Source organism: Heterocephalus glaber, unplaced genomic scaffold (assembly GCF_053883595.1).
Source record: "Heterocephalus glaber isolate CG9 unplaced genomic scaffold, H.glaber_assembly_v1.0 deba00000621, whole genome shotgun sequence".
In the NCBI taxonomy this organism is placed as follows: domain Eukaryota; kingdom Metazoa; phylum Chordata; class Mammalia; order Rodentia; family Bathyergidae; genus Heterocephalus; species Heterocephalus glaber.
This window is the reverse complement of record NW_028258153.1, coordinates 5,924,079-5,943,293: the sequence shown is the minus strand read 5'-3', so window position 1 is coordinate 5,943,293 and position 19,215 is coordinate 5,924,079. Positions and strand designations below refer to the sequence as shown.

Here is a 19,215-nt window from a genome sequence, read left to right as displayed (position 1 = left end):
TTGGGAAGGGGTAGCCTGTGAGCTGGGTATGGGGGCGGGGTTGAAGGACAGAAGTGTAGCCAGTGGAGGGAATGGAATCACCCCAAGCCGTTGTCTCAAAGTGGCACTTTTCCATCAATAAGACTAATGAAAAAGCTGAGGGTAGCCATGGAAACTGGGAGGAGCCACAGAGGCCAAACCAGAACTGGGTGCTAGCAGTCTGGCCCCCAGCTCTGAGCTTCTCAGTCCAACATCATCCTGCTTCGAAGGTCAGACAGGGCCTCCAAGGACCTTGGGAAAGGCCCAGGAATTCTGACTCCCAAGGAGTGCGCCCCAAGGGCTCCTGACTTGAGCTGCTGTCTCCCTGGAGTCTAGCCTAGGATTTGGTGCCTGGGGTGTATTCAATAAACAAGGCATCAACAAATGAAGGAGCTGGAGAGTTTTAAGCCTGAGAGAGAGTAGTTTAGTGAGTATTTCAGATGGAACAGGGAGGGGCTGGTGTCCAACTCCCAGACTGTCCCCATCCCAATGCCATGGATAAGGAGCAAGTCTCCCACTGGCTGGTGAGGATGTGGGGATGTGAGGATGCAGGGACCTGATGTGAGGCCATCAAGAGAAGAGTGCTGTGCAGGCCAAGGCAGAAGCCAGTTCTTCTCACTGACTGCTGTTGGGGCCATGCTCACCTCAGGCACATCCAGGAAATATTGGGGGACGTGATGCTCCAAGGCAGCACAATAGCTGTGGCCTCGTGCCCGCACCATCAGACACCAGGATGGGCACACAGTGCAATCCTCCTCAATATTGTTGTAGCTCTGCAGGACCTGCAGGGAGCCACCCCATGGAGAAGCTTAGGCTCACGTCCACTGTGGAAGGCAGCCACCCTGCCTGTCCCTGCCCCTGCCCCGGTGCTACAGGTGTCTTAAGTTGGGCACAGAAAGGAGAAGATAGCGCTGAGAGTAGCAGCCATGCACAGTCCCTCCCGCTTGAGCCAGGGCCTTACTGAGCACTTGCAAACCCTCTCGGGATCCCCACAGCTGCCTGCGAGGAGGGTGGGGCGGGATGTGAAAGCAGCATTCATTCTGTAGGAATGAGCCCAGAGAAGCGCTGGCCAACGGAAATATAACAGGAGCCACAAATGCCAGCCGCAAGTGTAATTTTTAAATGTTCCAGTGGCCACATGAAAAAAGTAAAACATGTGAAATTAATTTCAATAATCTTTTACCTAACCCAATAGATTCAAAATCTTATCATTTTAACATATAATGGATATGAAATTATTAAGGAGATATTTTACATTCTTTTCACTCTAAGTCTTCAAAATCTATGTATCTTTTATACTTTACAGCCCATCTCTATTTGGGCCAGCCACATGTCAAGTGCCCAGTGGCCATATGTGGCTGGTGGCTCCCTTATCAGACAGTGTAGGTCTAGTGCTGTATCCTAAAGCTCTGACACGCTCAGCCTTGGCCAAGTCAGGAGTCTGTGCCTTATTCCTACAAACCTCCACATTCCCCCACTGCCAAGACACCAGAACGAGGGCAAGTAATGACTCCGCTCTGGAAAGCCTCCTCAAAAGCTTGGATGTGGCCTCAGTTTTATAGATGAGAACACCTGGACCAGAAACATTTAGGAACTTGCCCAGGGTCACATAGCTGCTAAGTGGCTGACCTTGAGTCCACAGCGCTATCTACTGTTCCCTGGCCCAGCACTGGGCAGAGCTGGGAAGGAAGAGAAAGCAGGGCTGGCTGGGAGGACACAGGGACTGAGGTTAGGGCTGGGGACAGCCTATGCACTGAGGTCCCTGGCCAAGGGAAGCTGTGCTAGAAAATCCCTCCCCGATACACCTTGCACTCTGCACCCCTCCTCTGTCCCCAGGACTGGTTTCTGCCCGCAGAGAGCTCCTTTAATGCAGTGATCCCCAAACTTCTTGGCACAGGATTCATGAAAGATAATTTTTCCATGCATAGGGGTGGGGGATGGTTTTGATGGTTCAAACACATTACATTTATTGTGCACTTTATTTCTATTATTATTACATTATAGTATATAGTGAAATAATATACAACTTGCCATAATGCAGAATCAGTGAGAGCCCTGAGCTTGTTTTCTTGCAACTAGAAGGTCCCATTTGCGGGTGACAGGAGATACCCAAAGTGTCTGGCATATGTCCAGTCTACTCCATAATCTCATTTTGGTTGGCAAACCCTGCTTCACAAAGATGGGATGTTAGAAGTGGAAGTAGGTTGATGATCAGTGCTTTTGTGGCAATCTCAGGATATTCTGCCTTGGCTTTAATCCAGAATGTATGGAGATTTATCTGCCGACTTGAAAACAGTTGTCATTCTCCCCTGGAGTGACAGACTGAGTTCCTTGAGCAGGCTGAATATGTCACATGAGTAAGCAAGATTTGTGATTCATTCTTTGTCACTGAAACATGCTGCTAGTGGTGATTTTTTCCCAAAAAAATCTCTGGAGCAGCTCTCATAGTTCAAAAATCTTGGCCAGTGATGCACCTCTAGAAAGCCGTCTCACTTCTGTGTACAAGAGAAGGCTGCTGGGCTGGGGATTTAGCTCAGTGGCACCGTGCTAGCCTCACAAGCACAAGGTCCTGAGTTCGATCCCCGATACTGCGCGAGAAGACAGTTTTGGATCCATCTCCTTACAGAGTTGTGCAAACAGACCTGAGTTAAGGGCACGTACTTTAATGAGCTTGATAGCTTTAATCACATCCTGCAAAATGTTGTATTTCAGGTGACATTTTTCAGCTGGGCAGAATTTCTGTGCTAGATTCATGATCAGAAGCCACTTCTTTGACTTGAGTAGTGAAAAAAGCAAGCTGCCCAGTCATGGCAGCTTCTCTGCTCATGCATATACTGATGCAAAATGACCAGTTCACTTTTCCTGACGTGTAATCATTCATTGACTTATTCTGCAGCTGTGGTGTTTGTTGGCCACAAAATTGTCGATAATGTATCTTCATGCAACCCTCCCAAAAAATATATTGCACACAAAAAAGTATTGTTGCATTGTTGAAAACATCAGTAGTCTAGTCAACCTGGATTGCGTACCATGGTACTCTTTAATCCTAACAATTGTGCCTCAGTATCCTCTGTATTTTATCAATTGGCCTTGCAGTGCTAGCTGAAGAGGAACAGGTGCCACCTTGTGAACTGCAATGTCTCCTAAAAGTTCACAGCAAATGTCCTTAACAGCAGGCAAGATCAACTCTTCATCCATAGTAAAAGGCTTGTTAGCTTTAGAAATGTGGTTAGCCACTAGGAATGATGGTCTCAGTGCAGATACATTTGATGAAGTGGTGGCTTTCAATAATTACTTCTATTCTTCATGTTCATGTTTTTTTTTTTCTTTTGAAAATTCCAGTCAGGGATTTAGCTCAGTGGTTCTGCCACCTTCCTCACAATTGCAAGGTCTCAAGTTTGATCCCCAGTACCAAAAAAAAAAAAGAAAAGAAGAACTCCAAAGCCTTGTCTCTTAATGCAGGTTGCTCGGTCTCTGTGTGGCAAAGCAGCTTTGAAGGTTTCACAGCTTTGCTGGATAACCAGTCACCATATATTTTTAAAGTGGGCTTGGAGAATGTGAATCATCCGCTGCAGTGAACCCATAATTTAAGTAGGACTGTTGGTATTTTCTTGTAAGAGCAGCTTTCGTTTTGTTGGCAGTCTTAGATTCTTCCACTGTCTCATCATTGGGTCTTACCCCTTTTCAAAGAAGCCCTCCAGTGATGTTTGTATTTTACTCATTTTGGCCAGGGCTAGCTTGTGGGCCACCAAAACTCACACAGACAAGTGTACAGTGTGGGAAAGAGTCATGGATGGAAGTGGTAGATAACACAATGGGCAGGCCATGTGTGAACTAAAATAAGTGTTAGATTCTGACTTAAAGCTCACCACCATATGCACCTGTACAACTGAAGTCCATAAACTCACTTGTCTCTTTATAGCCTGACCCCAAATGCAGCTTAATTGTCAGTTGCCACTCACTAATGGGGTTTGATATGAGTCTGCAAACAATTGATTATGGTCTCCGTGCAGTCAAAGCTCTCTGCTGATGTTAATCTGTATTGCACCTGCTCCCCAGCACCAGCATCATCCCCCAGCTCCACCTTAGATCATAGGCATCAGATTCTCATAAGAGCACATAATCTAGGTCCCTTGCATGTGCAGTTCACATCCGAGTTCATACTCCAAAGAGAATCTAATCCTGCCACTGACTTGGCAGGAGGAAAAGCTCAGGTGGTGATTCCAGTGATGGAAAGTGGTTGTAAATACAGATAAAGCTCTGTAGGCCTGCTGCTGTGCCACCTGGTTCCTAACAGGCCACAGTACCAGTCTGTGGCCTGGAGGTTGGGGACCCCTGCTTTAAAGGGACCACTTTTTACTTCAAGAACTAAAAGAGAAGCCAGGAAAACCCTAGCCAAGAGCCCCAGGCAGCTACTTCCCCGGCACCAAATTTTCCCAAAAGCCTTGATCCAGGCCTGGTTCTTCCCTAGAGAAGAAGGAGGCCGTACACGAATGAGACATAATAAGAGGAACAGAGCTGGGTCATGAGCCTGGGAGGGTCAAAGCAGTGGGGGTTGCTATCCAGTCCAAGAGAAAGTAGGAGAATCTGCCATGGGAGGTAGAGCCCTGCAGCACCTTCCTTCTGTCATCCCCTCTATCCAAACCCTGCCCTTCAGGCTCCATGCAGAGCACTGCCTTCCCAAATCACCTGTACACACACACCTTGTAGACAGCGAAGGCCTCAAGCTCCACAGTGTAGAGAGAGTTGGGGCAAGGTGGCTGGAAGTGCAGGCGCATGGCCATGGACTTGAGTGGGGGCACATCAAAGGTGTCTGGGGTCACCCAGAAGGGGCAGTCAGGCCTGCGCGTCCAGACCACTGTAATCTTGCCTTTGGTGTGGTTCCTCAGGCACAGGGGGGCAGGGGTGGGGGCCTCAGGCCCAGGGCAGCCACCAAAGTCCACCTCAGCTGGTTCTATACTGATGGGCGGGGGAAAGATGGCCATGTCCCTGGTGCCATCAACGAAGTACTCCATCATGGGGGGGATACAGGGGTGCTGTGGGGCTTTTGTTTCCTCCAGGTCCTGCATGAGGAGAGACAGGGGTGGGCGCAGCTGCCATTCTTTCTGCCGCTCCCCTCCTGCAGAAGCCACACAGGTCACCCCAACAACAGTGGTGTCCACAGAGCTCCGAGGACACAAGACTGCCCAAGAATTGCAGAAAGCTGGGAAGGGCCTGCCCACTGGGAGCTGGAGCAACTGAGGCTCAGAGGGAACCAGATACCTTGGGGGGCAGCATGAGGGCCCCATCGCTGCCCCGCTGCAGTGTCCTCTCCTTCAGCATAGCAGCCAGGATGTCAGGAGGGTAGAGTGTCAGGCCTCGAGCCAGGTGTGTCCGATACCAGGTGAGATGCTGAGGGGTCAAGATGGCTGGCTTGGTGCTGTCTGAGTGGCAGGTCCCAATCAGGTCCAGGAACAGTGGGTCCTGCAATATTTGTTGGTGTGCGGTGGGGTGCAGGAGAAATGGTAGGGCAAGTGAGCTGAACTAAGGACAGATGCTTGGCAGACAAGATGACACAGACAGCAAGATGGAGGCTGGGGGAGCCTCTTGACAGCTGCCTGGCTGGCTGAGGGAGTCCAAGGCAAGTCAGGAGGAGAATAGGCAGCCCTCAGAATGGGATACTCAGCCACCACCTGCCCTTCTTCTCCCTGTATGTGGCACTTGGGCATTCTACTGCCCAACCTACAGGCAGCCAGGAGCCCACAGGACCAGCATTCAGGCCCTCCTTCATGAAACAGAAACCGGGTCAATTCTGTCTTACTGCTGCAAGGCTTCCCTGAGCCCATACTGCACCTGCATGAGAACTAGAAAAGGGTATCCATTCTCTCGGCTGAGAGACACAGACCAGAGCCCAGGCACCAGCTCTGTAGGTGCTAGATTTCAGCCTCACCTTGTTATCTTAGCTAGACACCCTGGGGTCAGTGCACCATGTGTATAACCTTGCCCTGGGGCCCTGTGTTCAGGGTCTAACTTCAGAGCTCCCTGCCCTGCATGTTTTCTGAGATGATATCCATGCCTCTCTGCCCTCAGCTCATTGGCAGCAGCAGTAAAGCCTCTGGCTTGGCAGCAGTTAGGACGAGCTTGCCACACTCACCTGGCTGAGAGTGAGTCCTCATGTGCCCCTGGCCACATTCTGTTTCCAAAGTCCCATCTAGGCCCTTCAAGGAGGATGACCCAGGCAGGCAGCCACATGAGTTCCAGAACACAGGGGAGTGCCCAGCACACCTTGTCTTCATCACTGCGTAGCCCCCCATCAGACAGAGAAGCCTCTTCCCTCAGCTCCGTCCCCTTCCCCACCACTCACCTGGTGGTGGATGAGACAGGCCACTCGCCGAAAGCAGATGATGGGGTGAGTGGGCTGGAAGGCACAGTGCAGGGTCATGCGGGTCTTGCCCACCAGAGTCCCGAAGTGGGGCCTGATGCTGAAGACACTCTCCTGGCAGTCAATGGCAAACTGGAAGTGGGCCGTGCAGTCTGACTGGTTCTCAATCCACAGGGTCTGCTCCGAGCGCTCCCTGAGGTTGACCCAGCTGAAGTTGACACAGTAGTGCTGCAGGGACACAGCAGGACCTGGCCATAAGAGACAGTGATTGTGCCCTGTCACCTAGGTGTCTTAGAAAGGGTACCTCTGTTGGGAGGACGCCTCCCTGGAGGGTGCCTGGAGACAGATGAGCAGGCTCCATAGGCCCAGGGACCCTGTAGCATGAGGGGAGCTCCACAGTTTCTAGGGGTAATGATAGGATGGTATGACAAGTGTCCAAAATGATTCCCCACTGGGCCACCAGAGGGCACCAGACACCTAGGCTGAGGGGCCAGGAGGAAGGCCTCTTAGGACCAGACATAGAGCTCTTGGGAATCCAGTGTGGGCCACTCCTGCCCAAGGAAGTGTGGTGTCCTGGGGCTGCCAGTACCTGTACTGAAACCAACAACTTGGAGCAGGGTTTGGGAGGCACTGCCAGAAGGCATGATGGAGAAGTAATCCACAGCTCTGCTGTCCAGGGTCTTGGGATGGAAGAACATTGACACTAGTTTCTTCTCTCCTGGGGGGACGATGCCATGGCCCATGGAGCATGAGAAGGCCTGGTCTTTGTCCAGAATGTCTGGGGCCATTTCAATCTTGAAGGGGGCATTCACCTGTAGGGCCAGGTTGGGAACAAAGGGCAAGGTCACAGGGTCAGTCTATGCATGGTACAAAGGGGCCCAGGCAAGGGGTGAAGCAGCTGGCATCCAGCCTATGCCCACTGGCTAGAGAGAGTGTGGAGTGAAGCTGCCTCCATCAGGAGGAAGAAGGGGCCAAGCCATGTGCCCCACCTTGGGCCACCCAGGGGGAAACTTATTCTTTCTTCCAAAGGTACTTTGGGATACAGCTATGGTCCTGGGGTTAGGACACTCTTGGGGTTTTTCTAAGAGTTCTCTGGGGGATGGGAGTGGGCAGAAGATACCTGAGCCCAGCCCCAGCTAGGAGGAGAGAGAAATGCAAGTTGTTGACAGCTGTTGACAAGTGTGCACATCAACACACATGTGTTATGCAAGGCTTCAGGTCAAAGATGTGGAGAAAAGGGGAGCATTCTGTAAAGGGGATGGACTTGAAGGGCAGCCAGGCCTAGGGTCCCTGAGTTCGGGCTTCTCCCTCCCAGCCCTGTGCATACCGCAGATGGGTTATACAGCTTGATCTGCCTCTCGGCGGTGCATCCCACGGCAACAGAGCCAAAGTGCAACAGCTTCTGGGAGCCCTCAGCATCTTGGTCCCCCGCTTGCTTGTGCCTTATGCTCACCAGCAGCTGGGTGCATTTAGCTGGGGCAGAAATGGGGAGTCTTGGAAGGAACCCACTTGGGCCTCTGTGGCCCCAGTTGACACCCTCTAGAAGGCAGGTGTCCCAGGGAAAAGCTAGCCTGAAATATGATGGAAGGCAAAAAAAAAAAAAAAAGGCAAGACCTGGGTGCTGAGGGGAGAGTGAGAGGCTGGAAGAGGCCCTGCAGGGCCAAGCCAGGGCAGGAGGTAGGGATGCGTGTAGGCCTTGAGACTCAGGCAGGGGTGGCAGCTGGGCTTTGGGCCTCACCTATAGCCTGCAGCTGAATGCTGCTCTTCTGCCTGCTGCCCGCCCCATACCAGCACGTGGCCTCAACTTCATGGATGACAGCTATGAGGGGCTGAAAGGTCACTTTGATCCGACAGGCCAGGCCTGGCTCCAGTAGCCCCGTGGTGGGGAGTATCTGGAAAGGGCTGGGGAACTCCCAGTTGAAGAAGGTGGGCAGGTCCCTGGGGGAGGCAGGGATTGGTCAGGCAAGAGGCTCTGAACAGCTGCCTGCACTTCTCACGGAACATGTCCGTCTCCCTACTCCCAGAACCCTCTTCCCAGAGTGCCCTCCTGCCACCACTGGGCCTTAGCCTCCCCCCTCACCCCACATTGTTCAGGCAGAACCAGGCCTCGGCTATGTCCCCAATGGCACACATGGGCAGCTGCAGGCACGGTGGGCAGACCAGCTTGTGGTAGGGCAGGGTGGCCCTCAGTTCTACACTGAACATCCCCTCTTCTTTCTCCAACCACAGCTGGTCTGTGTACTCCTTCTGTAGGGCAGGGGAAGAGGGAGAGGCGGTCAGTGGTCAGTGATACCCAGACAGTACTCATGACCACACGTCCTACCCACCCTCAGCCATACCCCCAACACATCCCCTGGCAAGTGGGCGTGCCAAGGCCCGCCATCCCTTCTTGTACTCCTATGCTGAGTTAGTCTCAGAGATTAGGGCCTCTTTTGTGGGAAACAAAGAATTGTGAGGAGCTGGGTATGGTGGCATATACCTGAGTAAACCCAGCCACTTGGGAGCCTGAGGTAGGAAGAACACTTGAATCCAAGTGATGTGAATCCAGGGATTTGAGGCCAGTGTGGGCAATATAGTGAGACTCACCCCCCTCCCATCTCACCCCTGTCTCAGCACAATTTTTTGCAAAAGATTTTGAGGAGATTTATGGGGAACCTAGAGCTTTTAATGGCAATACAGTATTATAGACTTTAGCCCCCAGTACCTGGGGGTGCACCCTGCTGTGTCAGATCAGAGCCTGATCCTCCTGGAAGACTTCCAGAGCTGGAGATTTGGCTGTAGCTGACAGGATGTGTGCATAGCATGGGAGGAGGGGGGGCTCCCCGTTGCTTGGTCCTGTTTCCTGCTCTAAGGTCTCTGCTCCCGTGCCCTTCCCACACCCCACTGCTCATCTGGTGGACTTTACCTCCTCCAGAGGCCGGAAGACAATAGGAAGCGTGAGGGTTATGCCCGGGCTCAGGAAGATGGGCTGAGGGATGACCGTGAAAAAGAACTTGGTATTGGGAGGCCTGCAGGAAGAAGCCAGAGGATGAGCACTTCGGATCTGAGCTCAGAACAATGAGAGGAGGCAGGAAGAGTGGAGGAGACCCTAGGGCTGAGGGGGCTGGAGACTTGGGGCCACAGAGCAAAAGGCGACAAGTACATGGTGGGGAACATACGGGGCTGATCACCAGAGGAATGATCTCCCCGCCTCTTCCGGTTCTCACAGACCTTCACTAGAACAGAAAGGAACAGCATTTGTGCCTCTGATGGGGACAGTGGATGGCCTGTGAGGACAGAGCTGGGGACAATTCACCCTGGTTTAACAGAATCCCTGAGCACTGAGCCAGGAAACCAAGGCCAGGGAGGGAGCTGCCAGGGATGTGGAGCTGCAGAGCCCCAGTGAAGGTCAACATCACAGATGCTACAGACTCTTCAAGTATTAATCAGAAGACAACACTGTCAACAACTCCACACCAACCAATGATTCAGTTTAGATGAAATAAACACATTCCTAGGAAAACCTAACTCACCAAACTGACTCAAGAATTATACAATAAACTTTATGCCCACCCTAAAATCACCAAAGAAATGGAATATGTGGTCAAAACTCTTACCACATAGAAATAAGAGGCCAGATGGCTTCATAGCAAGTCTTATCAAACGGAAAAACAGTCCCAAGCCAAGCATGAGTGCTCACCTGAAATCTCAGTGCTCTGGAAGGCTGAGGCAGGAGGATCATAAATTCAAGCAACTTAGAAACTTAGAGATACCCTGTCTGAACATTAAAAAAAATTGTTTTTAAAGGGCCAGAAACGTAACACAGAGCAAAGGCCCTGGGTTCAATTCCCAATACTGCAAAAGAAAAAAAAGGAAGAAGAGAATTTCAGTCTTAAACTCTTCCAGATAATATAAAATGAAGAAACATGCTTCAACATATCCTCTGAAAGCATCATAATGTTGCTACAAAAACCTGACAGAGTCAGGAGAAGAAGGAAAAATTATAGACCAATCTTAGAGACAAAATATTACCAAGAAGAATTTAACAAAGTATAGAGAGCATATTCAGTCACATCCATTGGGATTATTCCAAAAACACACGGTTGGTTTAATACAAAAAAACTGATTACTATGATCTACCGTATTAACAACAGGGATCAAATGATAATCTCAATTTAAAAATTAGATAAACTTCGACGTGTCCATGAGAAAAGCACTCATAGCAAAATGTGGATAGACGAGAACATCCTTCACTTCCCTACCTGAAAAACAAAGAAAAAAAAACCTACAGGAGACAGCCATCTTCATGAACAAAATAAGAGTGCCTTATTAAACTACTTCTGTTCAGTACTTTTCTGTTTAACAGTAGAGTTAGGAAGGATAGAGAAAGAAAAAGTATAAAAATTTGGAAAGGAAAAAAGAAAAATGTCATTTTCCATATGAAATACAAATATGCAGGTAGGAAAAAAAGACTTAACAAATAAATTGATAGACTTAATAAGAGGCTTTACCAAGATTGCTGGATACAATGCCCATACATAAAGTTAATAGCATTAAAAAAAAAACTAGCAACAAACAGAAAATTAAAAGAATTTTAAGATATATCACCTCTGATATCATCAAAAATACTAAATACTTGGGAATAAAGCTAACTGAAAATGTGCATTATATTTATGGAGAACCTTTAAACTTTATTGAAAGACATAAAAGAAATTTAATAAATCGTCTGTAGGGATCCACTTTATTTGTGGATTGAAAGATTCAGTATTTTAATGATGCCTGTTTTCCCCAAACTGACCTCAGGGGTTCAATTAAATCCTGATAAAAATGTTTTTATGTGTATATATGATGAGCTGACATGAAGATTAAATGAAAGTTCAGAAGGTCAAGAATAGCCAGTATAATCTTTCTGAAGGAGGAAGAAGTTGGATGACTTACACTACCATATATCAATATTTACTATAAGATCTATACATAGTAAAGTCAAGACCAGCCTGAACTGCATAGTGAGACCGTCTTAAAAAACAAAACAAAAGATGTAAATTACAACATGTTAGAATTAGGGATTTCCACTTCCTTTTCTTGCAGATTTCAAATTTCCAACCTATTAAGTGAATTTGTGGACCAAATTTCAAAGGAACTTTTTATGTAGTCAGTTGTTGCATAAGGTGTTTGGTAAACAAACTCAGAAAATGGATTGCTAGAAATGTTTTAATATTTATCAAATAACTGACCATTTCCTAGAGAAAGATAAAACTTCTACAGCTTGTGCAAAGTTGTATGATAGGCCATGGTCTTTGCTTTCATGGTTTGGGTTGGGGACACAAGGGACTCAGAGCCTGACAGAATTGTCAGCTTCATTATAACATAATCTGAGGGTGTGGGACAAGGCTCACATCTAATGTTGTGTTCCTTATGCTCTGTTATATAGTGTTATTCATGATTAAACTGATCAACACAATTCATAGCAACAGAACCTTGAAATGCATGTGCTAGATTTATGCTGAAAGGATTCAATTCTCACGTTAGTAACAATTCAGGTTTTGTGTTTGTTTCCTAAACTAAATACAGGGTTAGGGTAAAATTAGAAAAAGAAATCTAATGTTTAGAGTGCCCATTTGTATTTTATTTTCTTTCTGAATACTTTTTTCATAGTTATTTGTTTAAAAATATTTTAAAAATCATTGCACTTTGGTCAGAATAATAAATATATCCTTTTTTGGTACCAGGGATCAAACTCGGGACCTTGCACTTGCAAAGCAGGCAGCGGAACCACTGAGCTAAATCCCTGGCCCCAATAAATATATCTTATAAATGTTAAAAAAATATTTACTATAAGCTCTAATCAATTCAATCCAAAATTGGTCCAGGGATGAAGAGGTAGTAGATCAAGGGAACAAAACAAAGAGTCCACATAGAAAGTATGAACTTTTCAGTAAATAGTGTTTAGATAATTGGACATTCAATTCTGGGAAAATATGTCATCAGGTCCCAATTTCTATCGTATTCACAAAAATCAATTCCATAGAGACAAACATGAAAGCCAAAATTATAAAATTTTTAGAAAATAAAGTAATAGGAAAATATCTTAATGGCCTACAGTTAAAAAAAGGACCTCTTTAAAAAGCAACAACCATAGCCAGGGATTTTGCTCAGTGGCACAGCGCCTGCCTTGAAAGTGCAAGGTTCTGAGTTTGATCCCCTGAACCCCCCCAAAAAAGCAACAACCATAAAAAAAATTGGTAACTCTGGTTTCTTTGAAATTAAAAACACCTACTCGGCCAAAGAGACAATAGAGGAAAAGACAAGTCACAAGGTGAGAGAAGATATTCACAACACACAACTGACAAAGGATTAGTATCCAGAATAATAATTCATATCAAAAAAAAGTGGAGGACTTGGAGGGACAGGAAAAAGGAGAAAGAAGCAGAAGAAAAACAATTTAACAAAAAACTGGGCACAGTGGGCCGGGGATTTAACTCAGTGGTGCCGCCTCCTGCCTCGCAAGCACAAGGTCCCGAGTTCAATCCCGGGTACAAAAAAAAAAAAAATGGGCACAGACTTCAACATGAATTTCACAAATGAAGAAATGCAAATGGTCAATAGCTTCTGAAAAGATACCCAACCTCATTAATCAATGATCAGGGAAATGTAGATTAAAGCTACAAGTTACCATTACAGGCAAAAATTTTAAAACTCAACAATAGCACTTATTAAGGACATAGAAAAATGGAAGCTCTCATGGCAGAATTATGAAGAGATAGAACTTCAGAGAACAGTTGACTTTTATCTACAAAAAGTGAACATGTATCTTCTAAGCTTCAGCAATTCTACTCCTATGTCTATACCTCAGAAAAACTCTTGAACCTGTGCAATTAGTACCAGTTCCAAACTGGTTGGTAACAGTCTCAAACTCGAAACAACCCAAACATCCCTCAATAGAGGAACAGATGAACACAGTAGGGTACAGGCATACACTGGGATATTTACCATGATGACAGGGAATGAACCATAGCTGCTTATGGATAAGTCTTACAGACATAACTGAGTAAAATAAATTACTGGTGGTAAATCCACTTGAGAAAAGCAGGGAAATGATTCACATAAAAGGAAGGATGGTGGTTCTCTTTGTGGATGGGGAGGGTGTGCCCACAGTGGGTAGCCCAGGATGAGGAAGACACTGTCACTATTCCATGACTTAATGTGGTCACTCAAATCCCACTTCATAGAATTCTTCTAACTGTACATGTTTTGAATACTCTTCTGATTTTTAGGTGACATTTGTAAAGTTGTTTTTAAAGGGGCTTGAGAGCTCAGGGGCTGGGCCCCTGGTCCCTCCATCTGGTACCTGTACTTCATCTTCTGGATTTTCAAGGTGAGATTTTTCAGAACCAGGTTCCTTGAGGTCTCCTTCCCCAGCTCCCAGCCTTTCCAGTGCAGTTCCTCAGGCACCTCAATGCCCCAGACAACCCTCTTCTTCACTCTGTCCTGCTTCTTAGGGAAGCACACTCGAGTGTCTAAGGGACTGGCAGGCTGTCAAAGTGGCAGAGAAGGAGGAAAAGGAAGATTTCATGAGCAGGGCAGGACTCAAAGAACCAGAGAATGACCATGATCTCCCTGCCTCTGGCAAGGAGTGAATGAGGACAACCCTCACACTAGGGATTTCCCCTGGAGACAGAAGGTGAGAAGCAGGCAGACCTGGAGTCAGACATTACTTCTTCCAAGTCATTGGAATGATTTGCTCATGAGAGACCTGGCCACTGAAGGGCCACCATCCAGCCACTCCATCCAGCACACAAATGCAGCCTTTACTGGTTGGTTCTGTTCCTCATGTACTCTCAGATCCCTTTCCTGCTGAGCCTCCATCTCCTCCTCCTCTTCTTCCTCTTCCTCCTCCCCCCCCCCACTTCCTTTTCCTCCTCCTCCTCCTCCTGCTCCTCACTGCAGAAGCCTCTCCTAGCTGCGGTGGCCTATCCCAGGACTTTTCCAGACCATAGGATGCACCAGAGTTCCTTCCCCACCCTTCAGCTGAGGAAGGAACAGATTTGTCCATGACCAAGCCCACCCATACCCTTCTGGGGCATCTCTGAGTGCTATTCTTGGTGATGTCAGAGATGCAATGTGCCAGTGTTTCCCTGACTGTAGTGGACAAGTTCTTCATAGGCTGATCCATGACACTTATCTAAATGGTGTGATAAAAATGTACAGTGAATGTTTAAAATTTTTTTTAAAATTTTACAATAAAAAAAACCACACACTGCCATAAATCCCTCTCAAAATACCTCCCTTCCTTCCAACACACTTACTGCACTGTTCTTGTCACTTTTTCTTTTGGAAATAAAGTTTTAAAAAGAAAAATATCTTGTGATTTTTCTGAAGCAGTTCTGGAAGTCCTCTTTCACAAGTGTCTTTACCAGCTGTGACCAAAAATATGATGAATGCTGCTGTCAAGTGACATCCAAAGGAAATGCAGACTCATAAAAATATTACCATGTGTCCTCGTCTACCTTATTCACCTGATCTGGCACCACATTGCTTCTGGTTCTTCCCCAAAGTCACAATGACCATGAAAGGTAAATGTTTTGAATTGATTCATGACCTCAAGGCAGCCAGGATAGTACAGCTAAAGACACTCACAAAAGAGGACTTCCAGAACTGCTTCAAAAAGTGGCAAAACAGGGGCCAGGGATTTGGCTGAGTGGTTTCGTTGCCTGCTGCGCAAGCGCAAAGACCCGAGTTCAATCCCCGGTACCAAAAATAAAAAGTGGCAAAACAACAGGATTAAGATGTTTGAAGTGAGGAGGAATATTTTGAGGGACATTAATGGAAATGTGTCTCTTACTGTAATAAATTTTTTACAATTTAAACAGTTACCATATTTAAAAATCCCATTGTGTGTCTAAGGAGGGAAAAGATGGAACCCCCTGGGGCAGTAGGTGGAGGAGGGTTAAACCAAATACTTCTTCCTGCCATGGCCACTGCTGTGACACTCAGCTCATTGCCCTTTCATCTTCGACCAAGTATTGCTTGTCTACTGTTACATCACACAAAGATGCGGTCATCCATTCAACAAATATTTGTTGACTATTATGTGCCAGACATTGTGCTAGGTGCTAGGACTACAATGTTGAACAAGACTGACAAATCCCTTCTTTCTTGGACATAACATTCTCAATTTCAATATTTACAGAGAGCATTGGATGGCCAGTATGATATATTTTTTTCTCCCTTGTCCATGCAGCAAAGGTGACATGGATGAGGGTGGGTAATTTATTATAAATACCAGCTGCTGCATCAGTCAGGGCCCAACTGGAAAAGCAGAGGCCACCCTGGTGTTTAAAATACAGATTTAATGCACAGTCAGGGGCAGCGAAGTAACCCAGGGTTGGCACCATCAGGAATCTACCACCACACCCAGGAGAGGAAAGGCTATCAGGTTATTGGAGCTCTGAGGCCTGTCCGGCAGAAACCAGAATCACAAGGAAGATGCAGCTGCTGACACAGACATCATCCAAAGTAGAGAGAGGAAAAGAAATACCTGGCTTCTCCCTTCCATTCACCTTCCAATCTCCTGACCACTCAGAGCAGAGGGAGAAAGGCCCAGTAGGCACAGGTGGAGTGTGAGACACGGTCCACTGACCCTCAGTCCACAGACCCTCAGTCCACAGGAAGTGAATGCAAAGACCATCATATCTAAGGGAGCGCATGACACCCAGACACATCCTGCACCACGCACACACAGCAGAGACACAGGCTGCTCCAAATACAAGTCATTCTCCCTCATTAGACCATGGACAGCTGCACTGTCACACAGAATCACAGCAGTTGCAAAAAGTAAACAACATCTGCACATTGGTCAGACCCAAAGCCCTGGAGGTCAAGGCCAAAAGAGTTTTCTGAAGGAGGAAACATTAGCTACCAGGCCAGCCTCCAGCTTGCATTTCCCAGAAGCCCCTCGTGGCACCTCACTGCTGCCAGCATTCCAGTCTATCTGATGCTCCATCTGTGCAGGATCTAGTGCTGAGTATGGATGGGAGAGGAAGCTCCCTCAGATTCCCAAACCACTTCCCTGACACCCATGCCCTGTCTGGCCCCACCACACCCTGTACCACTGCCCTTACCAGGTCCTCACCTGGGCACTGATGTTGTTGCTACAAGCACTCATGCCCATGCTGCTGCCATTGATGGTGGGAACAGCTGTTGTGCTGGCACTCAGGCATGATTCACCAGAGCTCACAGTACAGTCTCCACTGTCTCCAGGCCTCATGATGGAGCTTGGGGTTGCCTGGGTAGGAGTTGGGCACCTGAAACATGAATCCAAGAGAAGCACTCTAACTAAGTCAGGAGCTCCTGCCAGATCCAGCTGGGAGCCAAGCTGGAAGAGCACAGGTGAGACAGGAAGGACATGAAAAAGAGTACGATGGGGAGACTCGCTGTGACCATCACTGAGATGGAGAAAAGGGCTTACTTCCCAGGTCTAGCAGGAAGTACAAGGTGGCACAAGAGAAATGAGACTAGACACAAGATCTAGGGCTTTTCTGAGTGGTGAGTCACTAGGCTCCCAGGCAAGGCACTCAAAAGAAGGATTTGGGAGAAGGCCCACGTCCTATGCCTCTGCGGGACCACACTTGCTATTACACACCAAGCCCTGTGTGGGTCACAGAAATACATGCATTACCTTTAGCTGGCCTTTACTCTCTAGCTTCCTCTTGCCTGCTGTGAGAAGAGGACTAAGGGGCAAATGAGACTAATAGGTTCTTGGTATTCTGGGTTTCCTCTTCCAGAACCACACCCTGTAGTCCAGGTCTAAAGTAAATATTCACTGGAAAATGGATCAATTAAAGAATAAATGAAGCTGGGTGTGGTGGCACATGCCACGTGCAATCCCAGTACTCTAAGAGGCTGAGGCAGAAGGATCTCAAATTTAAGCCCACCTGGGCAACTAAGTGACTTAGCAAAACTATCTCAAAGTAAAAAATACAAAAAAGAGCTGGGGATATAGCTCAGCGTGAAAGTTCTAAGTTCGATCCCCAGTACTGCAAAAATGAATGAATAAACAAACCTTGAGCAGAGAGGTCCCTGGATGGACTGCAGTTGAAAATCATATGCAAATATATGCTTGTATTACATGCAAAGTATATGCAAGATGCCATGTACATGTACAGGGGCTGTTTTCCAGGAACAGCATCTACCTCTAATTCCTATGACAGTTTGTAATTATATGCAACTTGCCTTTAATTTACCTTAAAATTCACCTTTAGGAATTTATACGCTTACTGCAAACACTCCCATTTCCTTCTTCCTCATCCAGAACAAAAGATTCTGTTGACCCAGTTGTTCCTAGAAGGTTCTCCAAACCTTCTGGAGGGGGTCATCTTGTATTCCTTCACTCATTCATTCACAAAGCATTTACTGAGTGCCTACCTTGTAGCAGGCACTGTGCTACACATAGGACAAGACAGGCAAAGTTCTTACCTTCAGTTGTAAAGTGGATGCTCAGATGGAATCCAAGAAATGCAAGCTGGGGAGGCAAGGAGAGTTCTATCAGTTTTGTGCCAGTGATGGCTTTGCGGTCCTGTCCCTACTCACTGATGTCTTTGATTTCAGAGGATTCTACAGAAAGCCACTACTTTAGGGTTCTGAAAAAAGTCTCCAGTCAACACATGAAATTATCCCAGAGAGGGCATAGAAGAGATGTGAGGTGATGGAGTAGTAGGCTCCACATTTAATCCCATACTGCTCAGTTTTGATTCTCTGACTTTCCCTGCTGTAGTAGTCCACCCCAGATGGCGCGGGGGGGGGGGGGGGGCAGCAATACTAGCCCTAGGGCAAGGGAAGGAAGGTTCCTGTTTCTCCTCAGACTCTCTTGGGGATAGACAAATTTCTTCATCTCCTGGAGCCTCAGTCTCCTTCCCTATCAAATGAGGGTTGTCCTATTTCACAGTTACTTGAAACTTGAATGATATAGGGGATTTGAAGAAGCATTAAACAAACCTATGCTACTATAATTAATAATCATAACTTACACTTCCAAAAGACTTCCATTTCTGCAATCATAGTAAAGAGTCCAGGTAATTGTGGGGGGGGGGTCCAATTTTCTAATCTCAAAGACTTAGAAAAATATATCACTAGGTTCCTATATTTGCATAATTTCCGACCTTACCAGTTCCCAAGATGATTAATGAAAAAGTGAATGGCGGGTCGACGTGTAAGCTGAAGAAAAAATAGGTAAAAATGAAGGAAACAAAATATACTTACAGCTGTTCCTCCTTTGTTTTGGGGATCTCCGGTCTGATTGACCACGTCCAAGTCACAGTCTCACAGGGCTCTATGAGAAGATGGAGGAGCCCCTTGACCACGATGTCCCAGAGAAATCAGTCTTTTAAGACAAATACCTTCTCCCTGGCCACTCGGTGCGGAACTCACAGCGCCGCCGTGTTGTTGTCTCCATAGATACAGGACGCGCAGGAACCAGCGTCTTCTGGTATCCCAAGGCAACGACGGCAACGCCAGTGAGTCAAGCCGCAGAGGCGCGAATGCACAGCCTAAGGATTTTTTCTTGCGCTTTGCATTTGCGGTGTTGGAAGTGGAACCCAGGGCCTCGTTCGTTTAGGCACATGCCCTGCCACTAAGCTACACTCCCAGCTGTGCCACTCAAGTTTAATCCTCATAGCGCTCAGTTTTGTTTCTCTGACCTTCCCTGCTGTGGTAGTCTGTGGGTTTTTTACTGGTGGTAATATGGAATTATTTATATACGTTCCCTTAATTGCCAGAATCATGCCTTTTTGATTTTGTTGGACTTGACACCCGAATGGAAGTCATTCCTGTCCTCTCCCACATGCGATGTTGTCACAGGA

General features: G+C 47.1%; 1 protein-coding gene across 1 annotated transcript in view; it reads right to left on the bottom strand.

Moving 5' to 3' along the window:
• Cfap65 (cilia and flagella associated protein 65) overlaps positions 1 to 18,823 on the bottom strand; it is a 38,202-nt gene extending 19,379 nt beyond the window's left edge. Inside the window, 13 exon segments of the mRNA XM_021244231.2 lie at positions 663 to 800; positions 4,722 to 5,081; positions 5,281 to 5,481; positions 6,362 to 6,627; positions 6,969 to 7,191; positions 7,707 to 7,852; positions 8,118 to 8,317; positions 8,460 to 8,626; positions 9,285 to 9,387; positions 13,707 to 13,891; positions 16,491 to 16,662; positions 17,834 to 17,879; positions 18,617 to 18,823. Of these exon segments, the coding sequence (XP_021099890.2) occupies positions 663 to 800; positions 4,722 to 5,081; positions 5,281 to 5,481; positions 6,362 to 6,627; positions 6,969 to 7,191; positions 7,707 to 7,852; positions 8,118 to 8,317; positions 8,460 to 8,626; positions 9,285 to 9,387; positions 13,707 to 13,891; positions 16,491 to 16,625 (2,124 nt within the window). The 5' untranslated portion in view covers positions 16,626 to 16,662; positions 17,834 to 17,879; positions 18,617 to 18,823.
• Between the last annotated feature and the right edge of the window lie 392 nt (positions 18,824 to 19,215).